Source organism: Nannospalax galili, unplaced genomic scaffold, assembly GCF_000622305.1.
Source record: "Nannospalax galili isolate Female #2095 unplaced genomic scaffold, S.galili_v1.0 scaffold533, whole genome shotgun sequence".
Taxonomy (NCBI): domain Eukaryota; kingdom Metazoa; phylum Chordata; class Mammalia; order Rodentia; family Spalacidae; genus Nannospalax; species Nannospalax galili.
The window spans coordinates 123,012-150,839 of NW_008333774.1; the positions used below are offsets into that span (position 1 = coordinate 123,012).

Below are 27,828 nucleotides of genomic sequence, written 5' to 3' on the forward strand. Positions count from 1 at the left end.
AATTTGCTATATGTTAATTAGTGGATATGAAAAACATTGCCACTGAAATGTACCTGATGACTTCATATCCATGCTCAGGTGTCAAGGATCTCAGAAAGTAACTGACTGTGACTAGTAGTAATCAGATATATAGAGATTAGAAACACATGTGCATCTTAGTGTCAATTGTATTAAAAATGAGTTTTTCTGTATGAAACTGTGTATTTTCATAATGAAATGGAGATCTTTTTTTTACGTTTAAAACCTCTTTTAATTTTATGTCTTATAGGGTTTATACTGAGTACAGTATTGTATAACTGTAATAATTCAACTGTAAACCTAAAAATGCACAGCCAATTTTGTAAGAGATGCATCCTAGCTCAGAAAATTGTTGTTGAAGATGTCAATGCTGATGTAATGAAATGCTTCTTCTAAATATGTGGTTATCAAATAAATAATTTGAAAAAATAAAAAATAAAAGGCCTTTGTCTTTAGCTGTAGGAAATTCCTCTCCTTGATTTTCTGCCAGCAGGGGTCAGCAGAGTTGCTGTCTCAGGACAGACGGGCTACTCAGGGTGAGTTCAAGATGTGATGCTAGCCCAGGAGGTTAACAAAGGTCAAAGCATCGATTTTTGGTCAGCAGTGATCACATTGTGAAGGTCATATTTTATATCTTACTCTAGAACATTGGCAAAGCACTGGATCCCCTGAGGAAATCGCCAAGGAAATGCTCTGGAGTAGAAAATCCCAGATGTAAGCCTGGGCAGCTCCTTAAAACTGAGTCACTGAGAAGACCACCCTGACGTTCAGGTGCTCCCAGAGGGAGTGCAGTGTGAGACGATGGACTGCTTAGGCCTGTGTCCTTCACATAGAATGAATGGCAGGTTCTTTGGTGTGTGCCTGGCAACCTTTTGTACTATCATGCAGTATTACTAGAACATAACCATCACTCTTGGGTACTTCCAGAAAGGTCTGCTCTTCCTCTCTTGTGTCTTCTCATACATACTGCCACATTTCCCACTAGGCATATGAGCCTCTGCTGAGGTGCAATCTACCTTAGACAAGGGGGAACTGTGGACTCTGTCTCTCTGCAGAATAACCTAGACACCATCTGGCTCAAGGCATAACTGTGACTCTGGTTGTACTGGTTCAGAATCAGGAATCTCCTTGATTCAGGGATTTTTGATTATCTAAAGTCCAAATGTCAGCTCTGTGGGACCCTGTCCCTGATGCCCTTCACACAGACTTCAGGGACTTGTGTATGTTACTTGGAAGATCTTGCTTCTGACACTTATAAAGAGGCGATGAAAAACATGCTAGTCGTCTGTAGGAACAATGAAGTCAGAGAGAGCACACACTCTACATGAAAAATGAGACTGCACATTTCATGACACCATAAAAGCAAGACATTGTTTATTAAGCAAAATAAATAGGATAGATTTCATCACAAGTCCTAATGACTTAGCCTTTTTCATATTGAAGTCACCAGAAAGGACAAAATTAAAGATTTCTGACTCAGAGAGAAGAAGGAAGAAGGTGAGGGGCCATGGCCCCCCTTTATTGTGTCAGGTGTCAACAGTGTTTTCAACAGGATCAAGCTCAGCCCATGGACAGGTTCATGGAAAGCCCTTAGCCTCACTGAACACAGGTCAGCAGGGTCAAGACCCTGATGGGGGTTAAACTTCTGGAGATGACTGATCACTGGCCATAGAAGGGTAGACTGATTTTTTGTCAATGAATAAGCTAAATGTATTAGGACTCCACTCCTGCCCCCTTCTCGATCTCCTGTTCTATCCTACAGTTGTGAGGAATGTTCTCTATATGGATCCAAATAGGGAGCCCGAGAGAGGAAATAAATTTGCATAGTTACTGCACACTCTGCCTCCAAAGGAACTGAGAGCTATTAAGAGAGGCCCGAGGAGCCCAGCTGTGCTGTGAGTCTCAAGCTCAGAGCTCTGTGGCATCTCCACCGTAGCCTGGACCACTCTGTTCCTCCCCCTCCTCTCTCTCTGTACAGGTAACCTGCCCAGGATATTTCACCAGGTTCAGCCTCCTAGGGTTTAGCATGCCTGATCTAAACCCTAAGCTTGATTCTGGCATAGTGTTTGGGTAGCCCCTGGGAAGGGATTCCCCACTCAAAATATGCTTCCCCTCTCCTCTCTTCCACGTTCCATGGCATCCTATGTACTGATTCAGCCTCCAGCAGTGTCAGTGAACCTAGGGCAGAGAGCCATAGTCACCTGCTCTGGGGATAAACTGCCAAAAAATTACATTCATTGGTTCCAGCAGAAGCCAGGCCAGGCCCCTGTGCAGGTTATATATAAGGATAGTGAGCGTCTATCTGGGATCCCTGACCGATTCTCTGGCTCCAGCTCAGGAAACATGGCCACCCTGACCATCAGCAGAGCCCAAGTTGAGGATGAGGCTGATTATTACTGTTACAGTGGGGATAGCACTGTTAAAGTTCACACAGTGACACAGGCAGATGGGGAAGTGAGACACAAATTGCTTATTGTTGTGACAATGGCAACTCCTTTGGCAGTTTAACTTTCAGAGCTGCTTCCCTGGTCTTGGCCAGACATGATAAATTCTAAAGCAAAATAACTTTATCTACGTGGTTCAGATGTGAACTGCTAAAGAAACTTTCTTTAGACTGTATTTTAGAGAATATATCATGTTCTTTCGATAACATCAGAATATCTACTTCTGTATATATTAATTTTATAATTTTGTTTGTGTATATTAATTGGAGAAAATAGGCCGTTGTGAAATTTTCTTACAGTTCTGTAGTGTGGTTTGGTTGTAGTCACATTCACTGTTTCTTTTTTATTTTCAAACTCTCCACTTAAAATATCTGAGACTGTGTCCTCTGGTATGTTGACCACTCTCCAGGGCAGGTTCCGTGGTCAAGAGCATTTGGGCAATGGATGTGGATTCATTGGGGAAAACAATTCACACAGCCCTGTGGGTAGAGATTTGGGATATCATGGAAGATTTGGGGGAAGGAGAAAATATGATTAAAACACATTTACAGTACTACAAACTGATATTCTTTTATTATTTGAATTACTTCTCTGAAGTTCTCAAAGAATTTGTAAAAATAAGAAAAATATGATCAGGATATCAGTGAGTTTTGAGAAAACTTCCTGTACTGTAAGGCCTGTGTGACTGGTGCTGAGGAGACAGGTGAAGGACCAGTCACTTTCTCTTCCCTACCAGCCCAACTTCTGCCCTCAGGACTCACTTTCCCTGACTCCACACATGGCAAACCATGGCATGCTTTCCTCGCTGGCACAAAGCACATACATCCCTGTGAGGTTTAACTTGCCAAAATGTTTGTCAAATGAATTTCAGAAATTTATACCAGAAAGCCAAGACCAATTCCATACACAGGATGGGGGATAATACTGTCTTTCATACTTATGCCTTGGGTAACGAAGATACTTCCCAGAGCGCTTCCTAATAGCCCATTGCTCCTGAATCTAATATCCTGTCCTAAAACTTTGCTTTATATATCTGGGGTCTCTTAGATAGTCTTTTTAATGGGGATAAGAGTATCATGCTGTCTTCTGTGAGTGCAGACCCTTGACTGAAATTTATTTCTTTTTTACCAGATCTGTCTCCCAAATGTCGACTTTGGGTAGAAGGGACATGGTTTGGATCCTTAGCTCCCTGATTGCCCTGTTCTTCCACTCTCCTACCGAGGACCATAAAACAAGCCACAAGCAGGTCTGGCCCTGCTTAATTAGATCGATCCATCAAACCTACCCTTTCCTTCCAGCCCTCCAGGAAGACCCTGCACATCAGGCATCATAGGTGGATTCAAATGCATATAGGAAATCTATAATCAGGAGGAGGGTAAATGAATTTGAATGGTAATATACTCAATGTACATAATGTTCTTGTGTGAAAATGCTGTCGGGTAATATAGTACTGTGTAGTAGGAACACATGGAATGAACATTATTTGGGGGGAGAGAAAGTCTGCATTTTTTAGTTTTCATTTTTTTGGGATTTCATACACGAATATTGTATTTGCATTATTTTCACCTCTCCCAGTCCCTTCCCACTCCTCTCTAATAATTTCTTGTCCTCTTCTTTGAATATTACTCATATATTGTATCCATGTTGAATATTATTGTTAAATATACATATATCTAATTCACTTGGGACATTTAGTGTTGCTCCTGTGTACTTATGTTTAGAGCTACCCACTTGGGATTTCCTCTAAGGGAGCTAGTTCCCTCTCCATAGCGAACTCTCCCATAGCCAATTATCTGCAGCAGGCCCCGCCCCTCGCAGGAACAAGAACCCCTTGGAACACAGCCCCTGATCAGAAACTGAAAAAAAAAAAAAAAAGATCAATGACACTAACACACAGCAGATGAAATTATTCAAGATAAAGGAAACACAGGTCTGTGGGTGTAGCTCACACAGGTCTATGGTTGTCTGGAATATGTAAGGACGTGGACTCAATTCACAGCATCCTGCAATATAAAAACAAACCAGGGGCTGGAGAGATGGCTCGGCAGTTAAGAACACGGGCTGTCCTTGCAGAAGACCCGCATTCGAATCTAGGCACCCACATGGCAGTAAAAACTGTCCTTAACTCCAGTTCCAGGGGATTCGACAGCCTCTTCTGTCCTCCACTGCCATTGCATGACACAGGTGCACTTACCTACATGCAGGCAACATATGCATACACATAAAATAAAAATAATAAATAAAGTATTAAAATAAAACATAAAAAATAAAAACAAACCAAATGAGAAACAATGAAAATTGTTTTCAAGGCTTCCATATAGACATGAACAACAAAACAGACATCGACAACAATAAAAGTGGGGAAGTACACAAGATCATGAAAATTAAACAACATAGTCCATGAAAATTGGATCAAGGTTGAAAATTTTAGGAATTTTTAAATTTCAGTTGAAGAAAATGAAAACAGAACATACCAAACTCTATGGGACACAATGAAGGTATGCTAAGAGGAACCTTTGTGTCACTGAGTTCCTACATCAGAAAATTAGAGACCTCTCATATTAAGATCTTAACAGCGCACCTGGAGACTCTGGGAAACCAGGAACAAGCAACACCTGCAGAGAGGTGAGAGAAAGTGGTAAATAAAAGGTTGAAGTCTTGAAATACAAATGAAGAAAACAATAGAGAGAATCAATGAAACAGAGTTGGTTCTTTGAAAAGATTAAGATTGACAAATCTTGAGACAAATTAACCAAAGGAAAGAGAAAGAGGATCCAAACGAATAAACTCAGAGATGAAAAAGGAAACATTACATCAGACCCTAAGGAAATTCAGAAAACTGTAAGAACCTACTTAAAAAATCTTATGTTGAAGTGAACTGGAAAATCTAAAGAAGTGGTGAATTTCTAGAGATGCAGAGTTTACCGAGATCCATAGCAACCAATGAGATCGATGCAGGAATTTTGAAATTCCCAAATAAATAGAGAAGTCAGTGCAGAATTCTAACTTCAAAGGATTAATACTAATATTCCTCAAATTAATTCTTGAATTAGGAAAGAAAGGAACCTGCCCAAATTCTTTCTATGAAGCCAGTATCAGTTTGATAGGAAAATCAGACAAAGACAGAAGGGAAAAATTATAGGTCAAATTCTCTAAGGAACATAGATGCAATAATTCTCAATAAAATACTTGTAAATCAAATGCAGGAACATCAAAAAGATTATCTACCATCATTATGTCAGCTTCGTCTAAGACATGGAGGGATGGTTTACATACGTAATTCCATAAATGTGTTCTACCACATAAGGTGGATTGTCCAGGACCAAAACCACATGATCACCTCATTAGATGCAGAGAAGGCCTTTGACACAATCCAACACAATCCAACATCCATTCATGAAGAATCTATGGATACAAGAAACATATTTCAACATAATAAAAGCAATATAGGATTTACAAGAACCCAGGGTAAATTGATCCAGGTGACACTTTGAACATTTTAATTTAATTTTTGAAAATTTCATATATTTTGTTCATATTTAGATCCCCTCTCCTATCTATACCCTGTAATACCCACTACCCAATTTCAAGTACTCTAATGTATACAGCCAAGTTTGTGTGCCTAAATGTCCTTTGGTGTGGGTACCTACCAAGAGTCACACCCTAAAAAGGGGACTCACTCCTCTCCCAGAAGCCTTCAGTTGCAAATATTTCTTCAGTTAGGGTTAGGGATTTTACCTACTTCCCCATGTCCATCCTGGGATTTTTGTCTGGTTTGAGCCTACATGAAAAGAGTGGATGCTGTCACCATTGTTGTGAGTTCATATGCATCACACAGAGACCCACAAATGTGAATTTTCAGAGAATAAGAGACACTGGGATCAAACATCTGCCTCCCAAGTTTCCTAGGTAATTGCTGAAGAGAGGGCAGAAAGATTGTGAGAGTCAGAGGTGGTAGATGACAGACAGGGAAAAATAGTTTTCCAAAGGGCTGGGAAGTTACTCATATGAACTAACACTATGTATTTTGACATCCAAAATCCAGGATGGTGATAAAATAAATATATACCCTTGTTAAAGCCATTCCATTTTAGGAATCTTGTCATCTAAGCTGTAACAAATCCCTTCAACAGTCATATCTTCTTAGCATACAATTAATTATTACTTAGGGAGCAAACTTGGAGGATTGATTTATAATATTCAACACAGGAGTACCTACAGGGACAGTGAAGACTCCTTAAAAGGGAATCCCTGCTTTGCTCTCTGTACCTGATCACCATATTCTTACCTCACCGTCCCCTGGCAGAGGTGCCTTTCACAACTGTCCTCCACAGAACAAGACAAGCTGGGGCTTCATGCTTCCAGTTTAGACTCACAAGTCAGGACTGGTTGATATTTGGGGGGAAAACCTGACTCTGTCTCACAATCCATAATTTTACACAGATTGAGCCAATATCTCTTCCTAACACCAAGGGACAGTAAACACCTGAAGTCAAGACCTTTAGAGATACCAAGAAGCCCATAGGCTGTGTGTGGGCCTGGGCCAAAACCTTAAATCTGCCTGGGAGGATTGTGCTCTATAGTTTTTAAGATTATCTTAATTTTATGTGTGTGAATATTTGCCTTCATATATGTATGCCCACCATGTGCATGTCTGGTGCCCCATGAGGACCAAGAACATGTCAGACCCCTTAAAGTAAAATTACAGATGGTTGTGATTCTCCATGTGGATCCTGAAGCTGAACCCCCATCCTCTGTAAGAACAGCAAATGCTGAGCCATCTGTTCAACACTGTTTCCTCATTCTTATTTACTACACAGGCCTTGTCTCATGTCTTCTAACACAGTCCTTCACATGATAGTGACACATTCACCTGAATTGTGTGGTCATTCCTTTCTGAGCCAGGACACGGCATGCCATGGTTTTCACTGTACTTAATGAAAGCTCTAGGGCTGTGACAGCCAGTGCAACCTGCCTGAGCTTCAGGACCTTTGTGCACGTTCCCTCTGCTTCTCACACAGGAATCCACTCCTTCCCTGAACCTCGACAACCCACGTATCTGCCCTCAATGCACCAGCGCTGGTGTGGTCTGGATTACAGTAAGACGATGACGTCAGAGTTGATGAGCACACTACCTAATTCCATCTACATTTTTTTTTTACCTTTAGATGTAATACGAAGGGAAACAGAAAGGGCCACTTTTTCCTCAAACATATCAAAATAAAAATTATAAGTATTTATGAATTACAAGAGTATGAAAATATTTTCCTTTTTCAATCATAACTTTCAGGATCAATTTCTTTTATTCATTAATGCTTCTTTTTATGTTCCAAGCAGCATCAACCCAAATCAGGCAATAACTAAATTTTCCCAAAGCATCTGTATGAATTTCTTACTGCATATTTTCCCTGTAAAACAATTATTCTATTCGTTAAGTCACTACATTGAATAAATTTTATGAAAATTGTGGGAGTGTTCCACACATGCTCTCAAATTTACACTTAAAAATGTTGATGAGAAAGTCATATATTAAATATAAAAATCATTTATGAATAAGAAACAAGTGAATTTACAGAACAGCAATTCTTTAAAATGTAACCAGTGACTGAAAAGCCAGTCTCTCCTCTGTTGTAATCCAGTGCAGTGCAGAAAGCAAACTTATTGATGGAAAGGAGCCTTCCCCTCCCTCTTGCTGGTCTCTCTGAGGGCCTTTCAGCTGTGCCAGCCTCATGGTTAGGAGGGAAGATGAACACAGACTTCAGTGTGTCATCACTCTGCTGTGGAAAGCAGAAACAGGAAGCAAAGAGGAAACCATTGCACCATGGGAGCTGTCCTCCAGTGAACAGGAGCAAGCAAAATTGGATTGCTATACTAAAGGTAGAACATATCATAACTCTTAAACAAACATATTTCAAGCTTTCTGCTTCAGATCCCAAAATATTGCATTTTTCACTAAAGAACGGTCATGTCAGCACAGAAGTCCAAGGTGATGGGCCTCTGGTCCCATAACACACCGTCACCACACAGCTTGGCAGTGCATGCATTGGCAGGTGTAACCACACGTAGGGGCAGGTGGCATGAAAATACACAGCAGGGTGGCTGCATGCCTCTCCTGGCACCGCACTGAGCAGCCATCCTGCAGGTAATGCTACACATATATTCTAAGTAGAGCTGTACATAGAGCAGCAAGATGGTGAGCCATTGGCTGTACTCATCACACAGAGCAGGGCCCACACCCACCACCTGGGGAGCCCTCACACCACATGCACTGACCTCCTACAGCGAGTGGAGAGTTAGAGCTTCTGCTAGGTTTCCCCACACCTCTGCCTCTTGAGTTAGCTCACTTTAAATGGTTAGGTCTATGTGAAAGAGCACACATATCCAATGGACCCACAATAAGTGGGAGGAAAATGATGTGTTCTACTCTGTATGGTATCATGTACCTCAATATGATTTTATTTGTTTTTATTTATAGTAGGTATTTATACAATATGATTTTACTACATATGAACCTGAAGGTGAAATGTTAGGACCAAAAGAAGTATAAGATGGAATTACATTGTTTCACAGTTAATTGCCCCCTTCTTATATGTAATAAATTGATCACATAGACAGTATAATAAAAGACCAATGAAAGGAAGCTCTAATATTGATAAAAGAACTAAAAAGGAGCGAAAGCAAGCTGCTTCCTAAAATTTCTGATTATTTCCTTTGTTTTCTTCTTAGTTCCAGTTACAAGCAAGACAGCTGTGAATCAGACTCCCTCTGGGAAATTTTTCATCCTATTTCACATAGATGAGCTACAGGTGTCTCTCTGGAAAGAAGCCATAGGCCCCATTGAAAGCATGGAGTACATCATGGTGATTTGAACAGGCCACCTCTTTTGAGGAAAAAAAATCCATGGGAAATGGATGGGGTCTCCTGCTCCTGCTCTGTCCCCAGAGTAAACTATGGGGCCCTGGACTGAGGTGGGGACATAACCTCAGTTGAAGGATAATTGGATACGGCCAACCTTAGTTGAAAGACCTGAGGACAGGTGTTGTGACAGCTCCAGCATCCCACCAAGGGATTCCAGAGGGAAAACCATTGTGAGGGTTTGCCGAGTTTTCAGACACTTGTCTGTGTTTGATCATCAAGCTGTGAGTTTGACACCAAGGGTGAGTCTTAAAGTCAAAATAATGTCTGGCCAGAAGGGGGAGGCAAAGAATAAAAGCAAAAAAATCATTGTGATTCTTTTGAATCCTACACTTTATGAAATACTAAATTTCCAAGTAGGTAGATTTGCATGGGAGGTTAGACCAAGACTGAATGTGAGAGCATAAGAGGCTTGGGATCCAGGCTCTGAAAGACGGCATAGCTCACCTCCACGATGGCCTGCACTCATTCATCTCTTCATCATTCTCATGTTTTTCTCAGGTGGGAAGTGGTCAGGGTCTCAGGAAGGACCACTACTGTCCAGCCCCAACTTCCCCATGTCTCTCTTTCCTCCAGCAATTATTCATGTTCCTGTCTCCTAGATCTTTAATGGATATCTCTGTTTCCAGGCTCCCTCTCTCAGCCAGTGTTGACTCAGCCACCAACTGCACCTTCCTCACTGGGAAAATCAGTACAACTTATCTGCACCCCGAGCATCAGCTACAATAATTATGTTGTGGGCTTGTTCCAGCAGAGCCCTGGGAAAAGTCCCTGGTTTCTGTTCCTAGTAGGACCTAGTGGTATTATAGGATCCAAGGGAGACGGAGTCCCTGATTGATACTCTGGCTCAGGCTCTGGGCTAAATCACTTCCTGACCATCCAGAATGTCCGGGATGAGGATGAGAATGTGTACTACCGTGGAGCAGACCATTGGAGTGGGAGCAGCTTCATGTAACCCACAGAGACCCGGGCAGAGGAGAAGTGAGACAGAAACCTGGTTGATCTGCCCAGGGCCCAGTCCCTTCCCTGATGTCTTGTCTTAATTCTAAAGAGCTTCTTGAACTTGCCTGATGTTTCCTTTTCCCTCAGATATTAGGTAAATTTAGTTCACATCAAATATTTCCTTGTATTCCATTATTTTTCAGGAAATTTTGAAACCTCCATGTGATCACAAACGAACAATATATATGTGTAGAGTTGTGCTATGATTTGACCTATGAGCTTGTTAGATGATAATTAAAATAAAATGCCAGGTATAATCAGTGGAGTTCTAGTATCAAACACCCAAATTCCAGAAACTTCAAAGAGGCACTGTGGGGAAATTCAAAAAGAAAAGTTTTTGAGTGTGTTTTTGAGTTCTATGATTACAAAATATATGATTCTGCACTATGAAATTAGAAGGAAAAAACAGTCATATGATAGTCTGAGACTCTATTTCCCAATTTTTTTTTCATTACAGGGTCTTTCTAGGCATCCTTGGTTTGTGAGAACATATGATCAGCTACCATCTGTCCTAACTTCTTGAGTTCTGCTATTACAGATGTGTGCCTCTTGACTGACAAATGATCTGCCTGCAGTAATTAAAATTTTTGCCATATGTGGGAGCTGGAAAAATGGCTCAGTTGTTAAGAGTACTGACTGGCTTTTGCAGAGGACCTGGGTTCGATTCCCAGCACCCACATTCTCCTCCCTTTTAGGTAGCTGAATGATGTAGAGCTTTCCTGACCTGAGGTTATAAATTGTGCTTGAGTTTCCATGTGTGTCCATTTCTAAATTGTTTTTTATTTTTATTTTATGTGTATGAGTGTATTGCCTGCATGTAGGTGGGTGCACTTGTGTCATGCAATGCCCGTGGAGGTCAGAAGAGGATGTCAGAGTCCCTTGGAACTGGAGTTACAGATCGTTGTTAGCCACCATGTGAGTTCTGGGTATTGAACGCAGGTCCTCTGCAAGAGCAGCAAGTCTCTTAATCACTGAGCCATCTCTCCAGTTCCCCATTCTTAAATTAATTGTTTGAGACTAAGAACTCCAAGAGTAGACCCTGATTTCCCTATTATTATATAATGGCTCTGCTGGAACTCCTCAAGATTTGTGGTAACACTTCTTTCCTGTCTCTTAATTATATTTTTAAATATTTTATTTATTTAAAAATTATGTATATGAACAATTTGGCTTCATGTAAGTACAGCATGTGCATGCAGTGCCTTTGCAGGCCAGAAGAGGGTCTTGGATATTCTGAACTGGCGTTACGGACAATTGTTAGCTGCCATGCGGGTGTTGAGAACTGAACCTGGGTTCTCTGGGAGAGTATTAAGTGCCCTTAATCACTCAGCCATCTCTCCAGACCCACCCCTTAAAATTTTTTTTGTTGAATTTCTGTGTATTTCATACATGAAATCATTTTTATACCCTCTCCCCCCTTCCCCTTTGGCGCCCTCCCATACCCCGCCCCTGCCCCTGGAGTTAATACATTCTGCCATTTGTATTAAGGCTTATTATATAAAGTTAGTGTCTCGAGATGTGTAATTTTGGGAGTCTCTTGGACCACCCTGGCCAACAACTCAGAGGAAGGCTCCTCCTGTCTGGCACTGTTTATTGTTATGTAGTCCTCAGCTGTGCTCACAGACTCATGTAGGGATACTGTATGTGTAATTTTTCAGTAGGTTTTTCGGACTAATATGATTCCTTCTGGTTTTCTATACTAGCTAGGCACTATTTATGTCTCCTCTTTCTCTCCCGGTCTTATCCTCCCTCCCCATTTAACCTGTCCTCATTTCTCCCATTTCTTCCTTGATAATTTTGTCTGCTATGATGCCACCTCTTTTGAGCTCCTTCTTCTCCTTTCTTCCAGTAGTTCTTTGTGTAGGTCTCCTTCTCCCCTGATATACCTGCAGGAACCAGAAAATGGAAGGAAACCAGGGAGGTCAAGGCAAAGAAGGAATCTGAGGGAGAGAGAGAGAGGAATAGTAGTAGATAAGCCTTACTAAGGGAGAAACGTGTAAGAAGGGGGTAGTTAACAGGAAGTTTGAGAAGGAGGGCTGTCGGAATTTATGATGAATTGATTAAATGTTCCTCTGTTGAGAAGCAATGAATACATTTTGTTTGTGAGGCAAATAGGAGTTTGGGTTTAAGGGTTTGAATGAAATGGGTTTAACACTGCCTCCTAAAATGTATCAAAACCATGCTTGCATGAAAAAGTTGTTAAGAAGGTGGTAACTTTTTCTTGCTTTGTACTTGGTGCTAGTGGGGAACCTTCAAAAGTAAATCAGGTTAATTGGGCCTATAAAAGTGGATCTGTAAAACCGTGAATATGTGATTTCATAGGAAAATGTCAGAGCTGTTTCTCTGAACTTGTTAGCCTATACTGATTTGTTACTTGGAGAACTGTCCCCAGCAGTAAGAGGACCAAATATCAAATTCCCTGAAATGTATATATTCCACTCTTCTAAACCAATGAGGCAAATTTGAAGTTCTTAGATATTATTCAGTAATATTACTCATATATAATAATGGTAAACAGACAGACATTGGTAAGGTAGGAATTTCTCTACTTTATTAATTCATGGAAACACCACAGCAGACATCCCTGAGAAATCATCTTCCCTCCCTAGCCAGCTGGTGAGAATTAACTGACCTTAGGACCATGGGCACCTTCTTCCATGTTTTGGAATCAGCCCATCAGGACCTTCTAAGAGATCGCCAAACCACTAAGCCTAAGATGAGAAAATCTGAATTCATCCTGGAAGCCCCTCCGGGCCACTCCTGTCTCACCCTGCTCACACCTCCCACATGGCTACACAGCATTTCTAACCCAGATGGTGTCAGCATCTCCTTCCTTGTTAATCATGGGAACTTGGTAGGTGACTCTGTAGATGATCATTAAAATTCCAATCTAAATAATAATGAACTGTTTTCATTCAGTTAATCATTATTTTACTTCTGAGCTTTTTAAAGTGTCTAAATTGAAAACAGAAGGCTAATACAATTTAAATGAAGACAGTATGTGGAACAATCTTAAATCTGTAAGTCATTTGTTCATTATTCTTCATGTTAAAAGTTGGCTGATTGACTTACGATCACAATCAGGTCGTGCTTGTTGCAAGCACGAGCACAGTGTACCTGGAGTCCTGTTTGACGCTAGCATATTCCAGAAGTGGGCCTGTGGATGTGTAGTGCTACAATGAGATGACTCAAGCATCTCTCTCATTCTGAGGGAATAGTGAACTTGGGAATGGGGCCTGAGTAAGCAACCTTTCCTCTCTTGTCCTTTAGATTGCTCCCCTCTGGGCTCCCCTGGAAACATCGAGAGTTCTCCCCATATCTTTGATGACAGTCTTGGTTTCCTGATAGGTAGGCAGGGAGCATGAAGCTCTACCCAGCTGTGGATACAAACTGGGCTATCTCCAGCAATGTCTGGTCCCCTGTCTCACATTCCTTTTTCTCATTTGCAGAAGAGATCTCCAGGCCTTGCCACCTGGCTCAGCCCCAACAGGACTCCATGCCTGGCACTGATTGTGAGATCAGTCCAAGAGGTGCTGTTGGGGAAGATCCTGAGAATGATCTCTCATCTCCTGAACCAGTAGGCCTGGGGCACCCTGAATACTCACGTACCCCAAGAGAGCTGACCAAGTTCCACTTGCTCTTAACCTGCACAAGAGAAAGGAACAGACAGCAACAACACATGAAGAGCCTGCAGGAGCACGGCCAACCCTGCCCAGCACAGCAGCCTTTCCCAACACAGACTTTTGAGCTTCCAGCTGTTCTCCATCCAAGGACACCATTATCTGAAGGATGAGCTGTTTTCCTGATGATGGCTAGGCCATGATGGAGATGGTGGTCAACTAGGCCATAAACTGCTTTAGAAGAATTAACCTTGGTCATCATATGTCTCAGAATGCTCAGGACCTGAATACAGAATATCCTTTATCACTCTTAGATTGAACCAGCTTTTTCCTGCTCTTTATAGAAACTCAAATTCTCATCATTATCTATTGTAACATGGGGAAGGGTGTACTGCCCTTAGGAAACTAAATTTTAGAATATAAATACCAAAGTGCTAAAATAGTCTATTATTTAAGACAGAGCTAGTGGAGTCATGATGACTGCCTCTGGTCTTGGAATATCCTGCATATTTTCCCTATAGAAATAAGAGAAAAGAGGCTTAGTACCGAGCATGTTCCCTTACAATGGGAACAATTGTCTCCATATATGAGTAAACAAGTATGTACAGTTTTATATCGTTGATGGGCTAGACACATATTGAAGTCTTCTGGCACAGCCAGGAGCGGGAAGAGACCAGATAAGAACAGCAATAAAAATAGTGGTGATGGTGACGAGAATCATAATGGTGATGAGAATCATAATGGTGATGCGAATCATGATGGCAATGATCCATATAAACCTGCGCATTGGATACAGAAGCTTCAGATGTCACCTGTAGCTAGCACCTGCCCTTACTGGTGTGTGGCAGTATTAGTCTACCTTCCTAAACACATAAATGACCAATCACCTAGAGATGCTATGAACACTTCTGTGTGTTTCTTGCAAACAAATGTCTTCTATCATTTGCTTCCCATAATTTGAAGAAAAATATATAATTAAATAAGTAAAACAATACATTAAAAGTGACATCTCATGCCTGTAATCCCAGCATTTAAGAAGCTGAGATAGGAGGTGGAAATGTTTAAACTAAGTTTGGACTACATAGTAAATTCTAGCTCAGCTAGAATTATAGTATGCGACTCACAAAACCAATGATAAAAAGAAAAAGAAAGAAAACAGCAAAAGGACAGAAAAGTGAATTTCAACCAAGGGACAGGGTCCATGGACTGACCCTGTCCTGCTTCTCCACACAACACAGACATCGCTTCTCTGTGCTAATCTGGGGAGGGTGGTGTAGATGGAACGGACACACAATAGGGTTGGTCTCCTTCCCTCAGGGAGGAGAGATGGTCCACTCCCTGAACTTCTGCCAGCAGGGGGCAGCCGAGCTGCTGCTTCAGGACAGGCTTGGCCACTCAGGGTGTGTTCAAGATGTGATGCTAGCCCAGGGTTCAGCAAGTATCAAAGGGTCAATTTTTGGTCAACAGTGACCCTATTGTGAGGATCGTATTTTCCGACTCACTCCAGAACATTGGCAAAACACCGACCCAAGTGAGTGTACTCTGCTGAGGTGCAATCTACCATAGAGAAGAGGGAGCTCATGTCTCTGTCTCTGCATGGAGTCTCTGCCATTTTCTTTGGAGAAGCTGCAGGATGACTTGGACACCATCTGACTCCAGGCATAACTGTGACCCTGGCTGTACTGGCTCAGAATCAGGATTCTCCTTGAGTCAGGGATTTCTGATTATCTACAGTCCAATTGTAAGTTCTATAGAATACTACACTGATGTCCTTCCCACAGCTTACAGGAACTGGCATATGTTTCTCAAGAAGATCTTGATTGTGACACTTATAAAAAGGTCATGGAAAACATGCTACCCAACTGTAAGAACAATGAAGTCAGAAAGACCACACATTCTACATGAAAAATGTGACTGAACATTTCATGACATCCTAAAAAACAGGAGGTTGCTTACTAAGCAAAATAACAAAGGAAAGTTTTCATCACAAATCCAAATGACATAAACTTTATCATATTGAAATCACAAGGACGGACACATTGATGTTTTGTGACTCAGAGAGAAGGAGGAAAAGGGTGAAGGGGCCATGGCCCCCCTTCTCCTGTGCCAGGTGTCAAGTGTTGTCTACAGGATCAAGCTCAAGCCATGGGCAGGTTCAGGGAAAGTCCACAGCCTCACTGAACATAGGTCAGCAGGGTCAAGACCTGATGGGGCTTAGACTTCTGGAAGGTGACTCTGATCACTGGCCATAGAAGGTTAGGATGATTTTCTGAGCAGTGAATAGCCTGAATTAGAAGGGGCTCCACACCTCCTTCTCAATCTGCTCCACCTAGTAGATGTGAAGAATATTGTCTGCATAGGTCTAAATGGGGAGCCCCAGTGGGATAATAGATTTGCATAGTTACTAAACACTCTGCATCTTAAGGACCTGAGAGACAATAAATGAGGCCTGAAGAGCCCAACTGTGCTGTGAGTCTCAAGACTCAGAGCTCTGTGGCATCTCCACCATGGCCTGGACCACTCTGTTCCTCCCTCTCCTCTCTCTCTGTACAGGTAACCTGGCCAGGATATTTCACGAGGTTCAGCCTCCTCAGGACCCTGAGTATGCCTGGCTAAAACCCTAAACTGGGTTCCTGGCATAGTGTTTGGGTGGGCCCTGGGAAGGGATTCCCCACTCACAATATGCTTCCCCTCTCCTCTCTTCTAGGTTCCATGGCCTCCTATGTACTGACTCAGCCTCCAGCAGCGTCAGTGAAACTAGGAGAGACAGTCAGAATCACCTGCTCTGGGGATAAACTATCAGAAAACTATGTTTACTGGTTCCAGCAGAAGCCAGGCGGGGCCCCTGTGCAGGTCATATATAAAGATAGTGAGCGTCCCTCTGGGATCCCTGACCGGTTCTCTGGCTCCAGCTCAGGAAACGTGGCCACCCTGACCATCAGCAGAGCCCAAGTTGAGGATGAGGCTGATTATTACTGTAACAGTTGGGATAGCACTGATAAAGTTGGCACAGTGACACAGGCAGATGAGGAAGTGAGACACAAATCGCTTTCTGTTGTGACAATGGCAACTCCTCTGACAGTTTAACTTGCAGAGCTGCTGCCCTGGCCTTTGCTAGGCATTATCAAGTCTAAAGCAAAATGACTTCACCTAAGTGGTTCAGATGTGAACTGCTAAAGAAACTTTCTGCATTCTGTACTTTACTGAATATATCAAGACCTTTGGATAACATGGATATCTACTTCTGTATATATTCATTTTATAATTTCGTTTGTGTATAAAAATTGGAGAAAATAGTGCATTTCATTACTGTATTGTGAAATTTTCTTACAGTTCTGTAGTCTGCTTTGATTGTAACCACATTCACTGTTTCTCTTTCTTTTCAAACGCTCTACTCACAGTATCTGAGAATGTGTTCCCTGGTATGTTGATCATACTCCAGGGCAGTTTCCATAATCAATAGCATTTGGGCAATGGAGGTGGATTCAATGGGGAAAAAAGTACAGAAAGTCCTGTGGGTAGAGAACTGGGATAGACCTGTGAAGGGTTAGGATAATGGAAAACTATGATTAAAACACATTTACAGTTCTACAAACTGATATTCTTTATTTTTTGAATTACTTCTGTGAAATTCTCAAATAAGTAATAAAAATTAAAAAATATTTTCAGGGTATCAGTGAGTTTTTAAAAAATAATTTATTGAGAATTTCATACAGGCATATAAACATATAAGATGTTTTGATCAAATCCATGCCCGCTCCGTCCCCTCTAACTCCTCCCATGTCTCCCCAGCACTTTTCTCTGATAACTTCATGTACTCTTTCTTCTTCTTCTTCTTTTTTTTTTAATGGGGCTTTTTGCTACTCTGTCATTTCCTCCTCTGAAGAGGTAACCATAAAAGCTTTTAAGGATTAGATAAGAGCTCCCAAATACTGTTGACATTTTTGGCCTTTGGAACAGAGCATGTTGCTAAGAGGCCCAAGGACATTTTGACTTTTAGCCAAGAAACTGGATACATTTCTTTACCCTACATTATCCTAACGGCCTACATTCCCCTGCCTAGCCAATTCCTATCTCCTATTCTTATCACACCATCCTCTGAAGAGGTTACCCAAATTGCTGATAGGGAATCAGGATGCAGACCGCTCTGGCTTCTTCCATGCTGAACAGGGATGCAGGGTGAGGCAATTGGAGTACCCCTTCAGTGGGTCTATCTAAGAGACCCCAAATTGCATAACTTTTATCTCTAAGGGGAAAATAATGTCCTTCAATCGTGACTAGGAGATGTGAAGAAGAAGTAAAGGCACAAGTTCTAGATAGGGAACTAGAAAAAAGTCAGAACAGGTCAAATTTCAAATGTTCATATGAGAGTCCATTGGAATTTCTTTATGAGAGCTTCAAAAAGCATCCCTCTGTTGGGTTCCTCTTCATTCTTCGTTTGTCTTCCAAGGCTGGCCTCTAGAGTGATGGATTCAGGATTGCTTTCAGGCATTTTCATAGCTGTTGGATTGGTTAGAATCAGTATCAGTTCCCTCCCAAAGGCTTCTAGATAGGGTGAGAAAACAAATTTGGCCATCATTTTAGAACAATAGCCGGATGTCACACTTAGCTACAGGTGGGCACTACAGTATTGTCAAAGATTTGAAGTCTTACTGCTCTGAGCAGCACTTTCTGATTCAGAACAAAATCATCAATGAGAAATAATTGTCTAAATAACTTTTTATATGGATTTAAGCCTAACATCTGAGAAGTGTCATCCCTTGAACTCTTAAAGAAATATACTGATGACTTTCCAGTGTCTTGAGTTGCAGTGTTAGGTCATTTATTTGGGCTTTTTCTAATTTTTAAATGTAGGTCCTTAGAGCTACAAATGTCCCTCTTAGGACTGCTTTCAGTCTGTCCCAGAGGTTGTGTTGTATTGTCCTATTCATCGAATTCCAGGAATTCTTTTATTTGTTTCTTAATTTCACCTTTGACCCACTCATTGTTTAGGAGTGCGTTCTTCAATCTCCACAAATTTTTGTATTTGTTGGGGTTTGTTTTGCAGCCCAGAATGTGCTCAATTTAAAAAAAATTATTTAATAACCACATAATTAGAAGAAGCATTTTACTACAGCATTAACTTATGCAATAACAATTTCCAGAGGAAAGATGCATCTCTTTCAAAAGTGGCTGTAAATTTTTAGGATCACAGTTGAATTGATACAGTTATACAATATTGAACTCAATATAAACCCTATAAAACATAAAATTGAATGAGGTATTAATCTTTGAAAAAGATCTCCATTTCATTTTAAAACATACTGTTTCATGCAGAAAAACTCATTTTTAATGCTACTAATGACTTGGATATTTAGCACCTGAGTATGGATATAAAGTCATCAGGTAGATTTCAGTGGTAATGTTTTTCACCTCTACTAATTAACGTGAAGCAAATTTTTATGCTTCTTCCACAAATATAACTCATTTTTTAAATTTGTTGATTTTTTTGCATGTATATTTTATACAGAACATCCCAAACAATCTTATTCATCTATATACCCACTTCCCAAATGGAACCCTCCCATAAGACTCCCCTCAACTGGAGCCCATATACTCTGTTATCCATGTTATGGTCCACTGTGTTGTCGGTGCCCCCAGCAGTTACCCAGTGCTTGTCCATCCACTGAATCTAGTCAGCCTATCCAGAGATCATTGTTGTAGGAAGATCAGCTGTTCCTCATCCAGCAGCAATCCATTGTCAATATTCCTTTAGATAAGATTGGGGTCTGCTGTTCATTTTCCCAGTTCTATGCTGGTTTTCTGTCTGGGAGTCTCTTGGGCCACCCTGGCCAACAACTCAAAGGAAGGTATCTCCTGTCTGGCATTGTTTCTTGTTATGTAGACTTTAGCTATACATATGGACTTTTAAAAATTATATTGACCCAATTAATCTTTGGTTATACTTTTCTTTTGGGTGTTTAAGACCATATAGTTGGTCCAGATAAACCAATTTATTTTTATTGTTAAGGCCATTTGAGTATCTGTTCCTCAGTGGTCACATGAGCTTGGGAGGAGCCCCTGGCCCCTTTATTTTACCAGTTCCATCTATGTGAAGATAAGTAAAAGGTCCTGCTTGACCCTGGCTGGCTTGACTTGGGAGCATGGAGGAAATATTTCCTCTGTGTTGACCCTCCTCTTTGTAGACTGGACACTGGTTAAAGTCCATTTGATGGGGTCTCCATGGCCTCCTTGATCATGAGGACAGGTGACTCACCACAGTTACAGGACATTTTGAGAGATGTTCATAGTCTCCTGGAACATAGTTGACCTAAGAAGGTAAGGAGTAAAAACTATCCTTTATGTCCCTCTGACCAAATAAGTACAGGCCTCAAAGTATGGCTGTTAAACATCCAAGAAGGTTAGTTCCACCAGTCTGGTACTTTTAATTACCATGTGAATGTAGATAAAGCTTGGGCAAAGACCAAACGTTCTCAGATAAACCTTCTCTAGACACATATTGTATTCCTTGTGCTAGTTGTATGTGTAATTTGTCGGTAGGTTGTTCAGTTAATATGGTTCCATCTGTTTTGTTAAAAAAGCATTTACGCATTATTTATCTCTCACACTGTCTATCCCTTCCACCATGGTTTCCCCATTTAAAGTGCCCCCATCTTTCCCATTTCTTCCTCAACAATACCCTTCTCCTATGGTCCACTTCCCTTGAGCTCCTTCTTTCCCTTCATTCCCGAAGGTTCCTTGTATAATGCTCCCTCTCCTCTCCCCGAAATATAACCCAATTTTTATCCATATCTCCTTTATTAACACCTGTTTCCAATGGTTCTTCTCTTTCTGATTCTTTCTTTTCCTTTACCTCCCTGGTTCCTTTTCATTTTCCTGGTTCCTGTAGTTATGTCTGGATACATACTGACTTGTAAGGATTTGGTGCTAGGATCCACATATGAGGGAGAACATACATCATTTTTTTCTAAGTCTGTGTTACTTCACTTAGTATAACAGTTTCTAGTTCCATCCATTTACCTGCAAATTTTATGATTTCATCTATCTTTCATCTTTGCTGACTAAAACTCCATCATATAAATAAACCACGTTTTCATTATCCACTCATCATTTGAGGGATACCCAGGTTGTTTCCATCTCTTAGCTATTGTGAAAGAGCAGCAACAAACATGGATGTACAAGTGTCTCTGCAATAGGATGAGTTACTTGGGTATATGCCAAGGAGTGGTATAACTGGGTCAAATTGTAGGTTCATTTGTAGTTTTTTGAGAGTTCTCCACACTGCTTTCCATAGGGGTTGAAAAAGTTTTTAATCCCACTAGCAGTAGATGAACATTCCCCTAACCCCACATCCTCTCCAGTATTTGGTATCATTTGTTCTCTTGATCTTATCCAGTCTGACTGGGGTAAGATAAAATTTTTAAGTGGTTTTAATTTGCATTTCCCTAATTACTAGTGATGTTGAACACCTTTTAAGATGCTTCTTTGCCATCTTTATTTCTTCTTTTGAGAACTCCATTCAGCTCCTTAGCCCATCTTTTAATTGGGTAACTTCCTTGCTTAAGTCTTTGCTTTTGAGTTTGTTATATATTCTGGATGTTAAACCTTTGTCAGGTGTGTTACTGGTGAAGATTTTCTCCCATTCTGTGGTTTTTCTCTTCACTTCCTTGGTTGCTTCTTTTGATGTACAGAAGCTTTTTAGTTTAATGAGTTCCCATTTGTTGATTCTTGAGCTTGTTTCCTGAGCAATTGATGTCTGATTTAGAAAATCCTTTCCTACACCTGTATCTTTTAGGTCTTTGCCAATGGCACTGCCTATGTTTCCTCCTAACAGCTTCAGAGTTTCAGGGTTCACATTGAGGCCTTTGATCTATTTGGAGTTGACTTTTGTGCAAGGTGAAAGATAGGGGTTTAGTTTCATTCTTCTACAGGTGGAGATTCAGTTATGCCCGCACCATCTGCTGAAGATGCTGTCTTTCCTCTGGTGAATGTTCTTGGCCCCTTTGTTAAATATAAGGTGGCTGAAATCACATGTACTCACATTTGGGTCTTCAATTTTATTCCATTGATCTACGGGTATATTTTTGTGCCAGTATGTTTTTTTATGACTATAGCTCTGTAATACAGTTTAATATCTGGTATAGTAATCCCCCCAGCATTGCTCTTAGTGCTCAGGGTTGCTTTGGCTATCTGAGGTCTTTTGTGCTTCTGTATGGATGTTTTTTCTAATTCTTTGAAGAATGTCATGGGGTTTTTGTTTACCATTGCATTCAATCTAAAAATAGCTTTTGGTAGGATGGTCTTTTTCACAATACTAATTCTTCCAATCCATGAGTGTGGGAGGTCCTTCCATCTTCTAATGTCATCCTCAATTTCTTTCTTTAAAGATTTAAAACTTTCATTGTAGAGGCCTTTAATATCTTTGGTCAGTTTGATTACAAGATACTTTTTTTTTCCCAGTTATTGAGAAGGGGAGTGTCTCCATGTACTCTTTCTCTGATTGCTTGTTATTGGTATATAGAAAGGCTACAGACTTTTGTAGATTAATTTTGTAATCTGCCACTTTGCTGAATGTGTTAATAATTTTGAGGAGTTTTCTTGTGGAATTTTTGGCGTCTCTTAGATATATCATACCATCTACAAAAAGGGATAATTTGATCTCTATTTTCCCATTATTACTCCTTTAATTTTCTTCTCTTGTCTTATTGTTCTTGCAAGACTTTTAAGCACTATGTTAAAAAGGAGTGGAGATAGTGGACAGCCTTGTCTGGTTCCTGATTTTAATGGGAATGCCTCCAGTTTTTCTCCATTTAGAATGATGTTGGTTGTGGGTTTGTTGTATATGGCTTTAATTATGTTGGGGTATGTTCCTTCCAGTCCAGTTCCCTCTAGGACTTTGAACATAAATGCATGTTGAATTTAGTCAAAAGTCTTCTCTGCATCTATTGAGATGACCACGTGTTTCTTGTCTCTGAGTCCATTTATTTGATTTATGATATTTATTGACATATATATTGAGCCATCCCTGCATCTCTGGAATAAAGCCAACTTGATATGGTGGAAGATCTCTTTAATGTTTGTATGTGGTTTGCTGTGGGGTCGCTCACTCTCCTTGTGGGTCGTTGGCCACCGTTCCACGAGGACAAAGGGAGCAGATGTGACAAACGGGTTCAGGATGGCCAGTGAGCACTGACAGAAGAAAGCCCTTCCAGGGAGGCAGGTTCAGTGATGCAAACAGGTCCAGACTCAGTGAAACAGCTCCGTTTATTCAGTGGGGGTTAGGGAAAATATAGTGTGGAGGCAGTAGCCAATGCTTCAGCTGATAGGTGCTCATAGTATGCATTATTTACATGTGGCAGTAGGCTCCTATCGTCTGACTACTGGGCAATGCCTAATTATCATATATAAAAAACCTGGGAGTAGTTTTTACTCCAGGTAACTATGCCAAAAGTCATGTTCCAAATAAGGTCAGGCATCAGTGCTCGGCAGCACTTTCCAGGTAAGTCAGGCAGAGGGCAGGAGGCCCCGTGCTGAGAAGGGGAGTCTTTCCATATAGCGCCTAGCCCCTTAGAGCTATCCAGACATGGAGGACTAAAACCCTAGCAGTGGGGTTCCCCAACAGTTTGCAAGTATTTTGTTGAGAATTTTTACATCTATGTTCATTAAGAATATGGGTCTACAGTTCTGTTTTTTGGCTGTATCTTTACATGGCTTTGGTATTAGAGTGATGCTGGCTTCACAGATGCAATTTACAAGTTCTCCCTCCATTTCTATCTTCATAAATAAATTAAGTAGTATTGGATGTAGATCCTCTTTAAATGTTTGGTGGATTTCTGCTGTAAAACCATCTGCTCCTGGGCTTTCTTTAGTTGGGAAGTTTTGTATTACTGTTTCAATTTCCTTATGTGTTATGAGTCTGTTTAAGCTGTTGATCTCTTCTTGGTTTAGTTTGGTGGTTCCCATGCTTTTTAGATACCTGTCCATTTCTTTTAGGTTTTCAAATCTGGTGGCATGTAGGATTTTAAAGCATTTCCTTATAATGTTCTGAGTCTTTTTGTGTGTGTGTCTGTTGTGATGTTTCCCCTTTCGTTTCTGATTTTGTTGATTTGGAGGTGCTCTTTCTTTCTTTTGGTTAATTGGGCTAAGGGTCTGTCAATCTTGTTTATCTTTTCAAAGAACCAGCTCTTGGAATTGTTGATTCTTTGTATTGTTTTCTTTGTCATTAATTTCTGCCATGAGTTTTGTTATTTCTTCTTGTCTGCTGGGTTTGGGTTTTATTTGTTGTTTCTTTTCAAGTGTCTTGAGTTGCAATGTTGTCATTTATTTGTGTTCTTTCCATTTTGTTTAATGTAGGCACTTAGAGCTATAAACTTCCTTCTAAGGACTGATTTCGATGTGTCCCAGAGGTTTTCTTGTGCTGTATTGTCCTTTCCATTTAGTTCCAGGAATACTTTTATTTCTTTCTTAATTTCTCATTTGACCCAGTGATCATTCAGGAGTATGTTGTTTAATCTCCATGTGTTCATGTAGTTACTAGTATTTCTTCCACTGTTGATTTTAAGATTTATTGCATTGTGGTCTGATAGAATGTATGGAATTATTTCAATCTTTTTGTATTTTTTGAGGTTTGTTTTGTGCCCCAGTATATGGTCAATTTTGGAGAAAGTTCCATGGGGTACTGAATAGAAAGTATATTCTTTGGTGGTCGGGTGGACTATTTGGTAGATGTCTGTTAGGTCCATTTGATGTATGGTATTATTTAATGCAGAGGTCTCTCTGCCAATTCTCTGTCCTGTTGACCTATCTAATGGAGACAATGGGATATTGAAATCCCCTACTATTAATGATTTGGGGTTAATCTCGGTCTTAATGTCCTGTTGTATTGTTTTTATGAAGTTTGGTGCACCAGAGTTGGGTGGATATATTTCATGATTGTAATGTATTCTTGGTCAATTGTTCCTTTGATCAGAATGAAGTGGCCTGCTTTATCTCTTCTGATTAGTTTTAGTTTAAAATCTATTTTGGCTGGGCATGGTGGTGCATGCCTTTAATCTCAGCACTTGGGAGGCAGAGGCAAGTGGATCTTTGTGAGTTTGAGGCCAGCCTGGTCTACATAGTGAGTTCCAAGACAGCTGGGACTACAAGGAGACCCTGTATCAAAAAAGACAAAAATATCTATTTTGTCAGATATTAGAACTGCAAAACCTGCTTTTTTTCTTAGTACCATTTGCTTGGTATATGTTTTTCCATCCTTTCACCTTAAGGTAGTGCCTGTCCTTGAATGTGAGATGGGTTTTTTGTAGACAACAAAAAGATGGGTTTTGTTTCTTAATCCACTCAATTAGTCTGTGTCTTTTGGCTGGGGAGTTCAGTCCATTGATATTTAAAGGAATTAATGAAAGATGTGTGTTGATTCCTGTCATTTTTTATTTCTGTTCACATTCTTTGTGTAGCTGCGCATTTCCATATTTATACCTTCATTAAATTTCTTTCCATAACCCCTTGGGTATAGTTGTTCCTTTTTTCAGCTCTTTGTATTGCTTCAAGAACTCTCTGAAGGGCTGCTTTTGTGAACATGAATTCTTTCAGCCTATTTATGTCATGGAAGATTTTTCTATCTTCTTTGACTATAATAGACACTTTGGGTGGGTTAAGAAATCTGGGATGGCATCTGTGGTCATTTAGAATTGTGAATATTTGGCCTAGGCTCTTCAGGCTGTCCCCATAGTTTGCACTGAAAAGTCAGCTGCAATTCCATGGATTTTCCTTTATATGTGACTTGCTTTTCTTTTGCAGGCTTAAGTATTCTTTTTTCTGAATGATTAATGTTTTTACTCTAATGTACCATGGAGAGTTTCTTTTAGGGTCCTGTCCTGTCTATTTGGTGTTCTATATGCTTGTTGTATGTGTATGGGCATATATTTCTTTAATTTTGGGAAATTTTCTTCTATAATCCTGTTTAAGATCTGGTCAATACTATTTTCCTGAGATTATTCTCCTTCTTGCATGCCTATGATGTGTAAGTTTGGTCATTTTATGGTGTCACACAATTCCTGCTTGTGTGTTCTTAAATTTTTCATAATCTTTGCTTGCATGGTCTAATTTGTCGACTTTATCTTCCAGTCTTGATATTCTGTTTTCCATTTGTGTCCCAAACTGCCTATTTCCTCCAAGGGGTGGGGCCTGCTGTGGAGAATTGGCTTTGGAGGGGCTTCTGGGAGCCATCTCGTGATGGAAGCTGTGAGCCACCACAAATGCACGGCAGGCGTGGAGAAAATGATGGCCCTGGCATGTCACCAGCATGGATGTGAAAAGGGGCATTTACTAACCTGTGGCGAGACTGTGGGCCCAAGATGCGTGGGCAACAGTTAACGGAGACTGTGGGCAGGTGCAGAAGTGATCTGGAATGGTGGGCCGAGCTACAGGGAGCTGGGTTCCCAGTGTGTGTTTCTATCTAAATCCCCCATTTACCCCCTCCCTACCCAAGGGCATAAACCATAATAAATTCACATAAAAATATGTTATATGGTTTGTCTGATCATGCAAGAGCCCTCGAGAGAACTCTGGTGACACCATTTCAGTCATCCTATTGGTGAGGCTTTCTCCTGTCATTTCTAACTGGGTTACTACTGAGTGTTTCACTTCCTTCTTCATTTCAGCCTGAGCATTCTTCAATATTTCTAACTCTTTTCTGAATTCCTTTAGAAGTTTATCCCTATCTTACTTCAGTTCTTTGTTTTCTTTGTGTGTTCTTTAAATTCACTGAATTTTTAAATCTTGTTTATAATTGTTCTTTTCAGTTCCATGTCCTGTGTTGTCTCTAGGGAGTTCTCACTGTACTCCTCTACAGGACTGTTGGTACTTGGTGGGGATATGTTATTTTGGTTTTTCAAATCATCATTTTTTTTCTCTACGACTTTGACATGTGGATTTTTTATGTAGTTTCTGATTCTTTTGTGAAACTCAAGCCTTCCTTTGTTGAGTTTAGGTCTGCTTCTTTTTGTAAACTTCATGTGCCTTTGTAGTTTACTTGTTGGGCATGAAAAGTTGGTTGGTCTAGGCTTCACGTTCTCTTGATTTTATATTGGAGTGGCCAAATTGCTTTCATCTTGCTGCTCAAGAGTTCCCACAGAGGCCCAAGTTGAATGATGATCAAATGCTCCCAGGACTTATTTTAAGGTCTAGATCCCTCCAGGAAAGATGTTGGCCTCAGGAATTTGAGGGATGGGCTGGCCTGGGAGCAGGGCCTAGGAAAGATGCTGGCCCCAGGAAGCTGGTGACTGTGCCCCCTAGGGATACAAAGGGAGGTGGGAGCAAGAAGAGGCCTGAGATTACCTGGGGACTACAGGGCGGAACTGGGTTGGTCTGGATGTAAAGGATCAGGAAGCAGTGGGGATTCTGGGTGAAGAGATTAGTCCAGGGGTCTGGGGTGCCAAGACAAAAAATGGGCCAATACCCAGGCTAAGAGGAGAGATGGGATGAGGGAACTGGGAGGGTGAATGAGTTTGAGGGAATCAAGGCACAGTGGGCGCATCCAAACTTACCCAGGAAAGCTGCTGGCTCCAGGAAGCTGTGGGGCTGGGCTGCCCAGAGATGCAAAGAGAGGTGAGGACAGGAAGATGCCCCAAGGCACCAGGGGACTAGAGAAAGGAATTGGGTTAATCTGGATGCAAAGGATCAGGAAGCAGTGGAGAGTTTGGGCCAAGAGGTCAGTCTAGTGTTCTGGAGTGCCAAGACAAGAAATGTGTCAGTCTCCCTGCTAGGAGGAGAAATGGGGTGGGGAAGCTGGGAGGGTGAATGAGCCTGGGGGATTCAAGGCACAGTGAGCA

The 27,828-nt window shown here is 40.9% G+C and overlaps 1 protein-coding gene and 2 gene segments (V, D, J or C); all 3 read left to right on the forward strand.

Moving 5' to 3' along the window:
• The window catches only part of LOC103730176 (immunoglobulin lambda-1 light chain-like), a 178,692-nt gene that overhangs the window by 56,318 nt on the left and 94,546 nt on the right, over positions 1–27,828 (forward strand). The gene's annotated exons all lie outside the window — the stretch shown is intronic.
• LOC103730193 overlaps positions 1–27,828 on the forward strand; it is a 148,530-nt gene that overhangs the window by 17,064 nt on the left and 103,638 nt on the right.
• LOC115069493 lies at positions 16,468–17,101 on the forward strand. The segment is given in 2 exon segments: positions 16,468–16,552; positions 16,707–17,101. Coding segments are annotated over 2 exon segments (426 nt in total).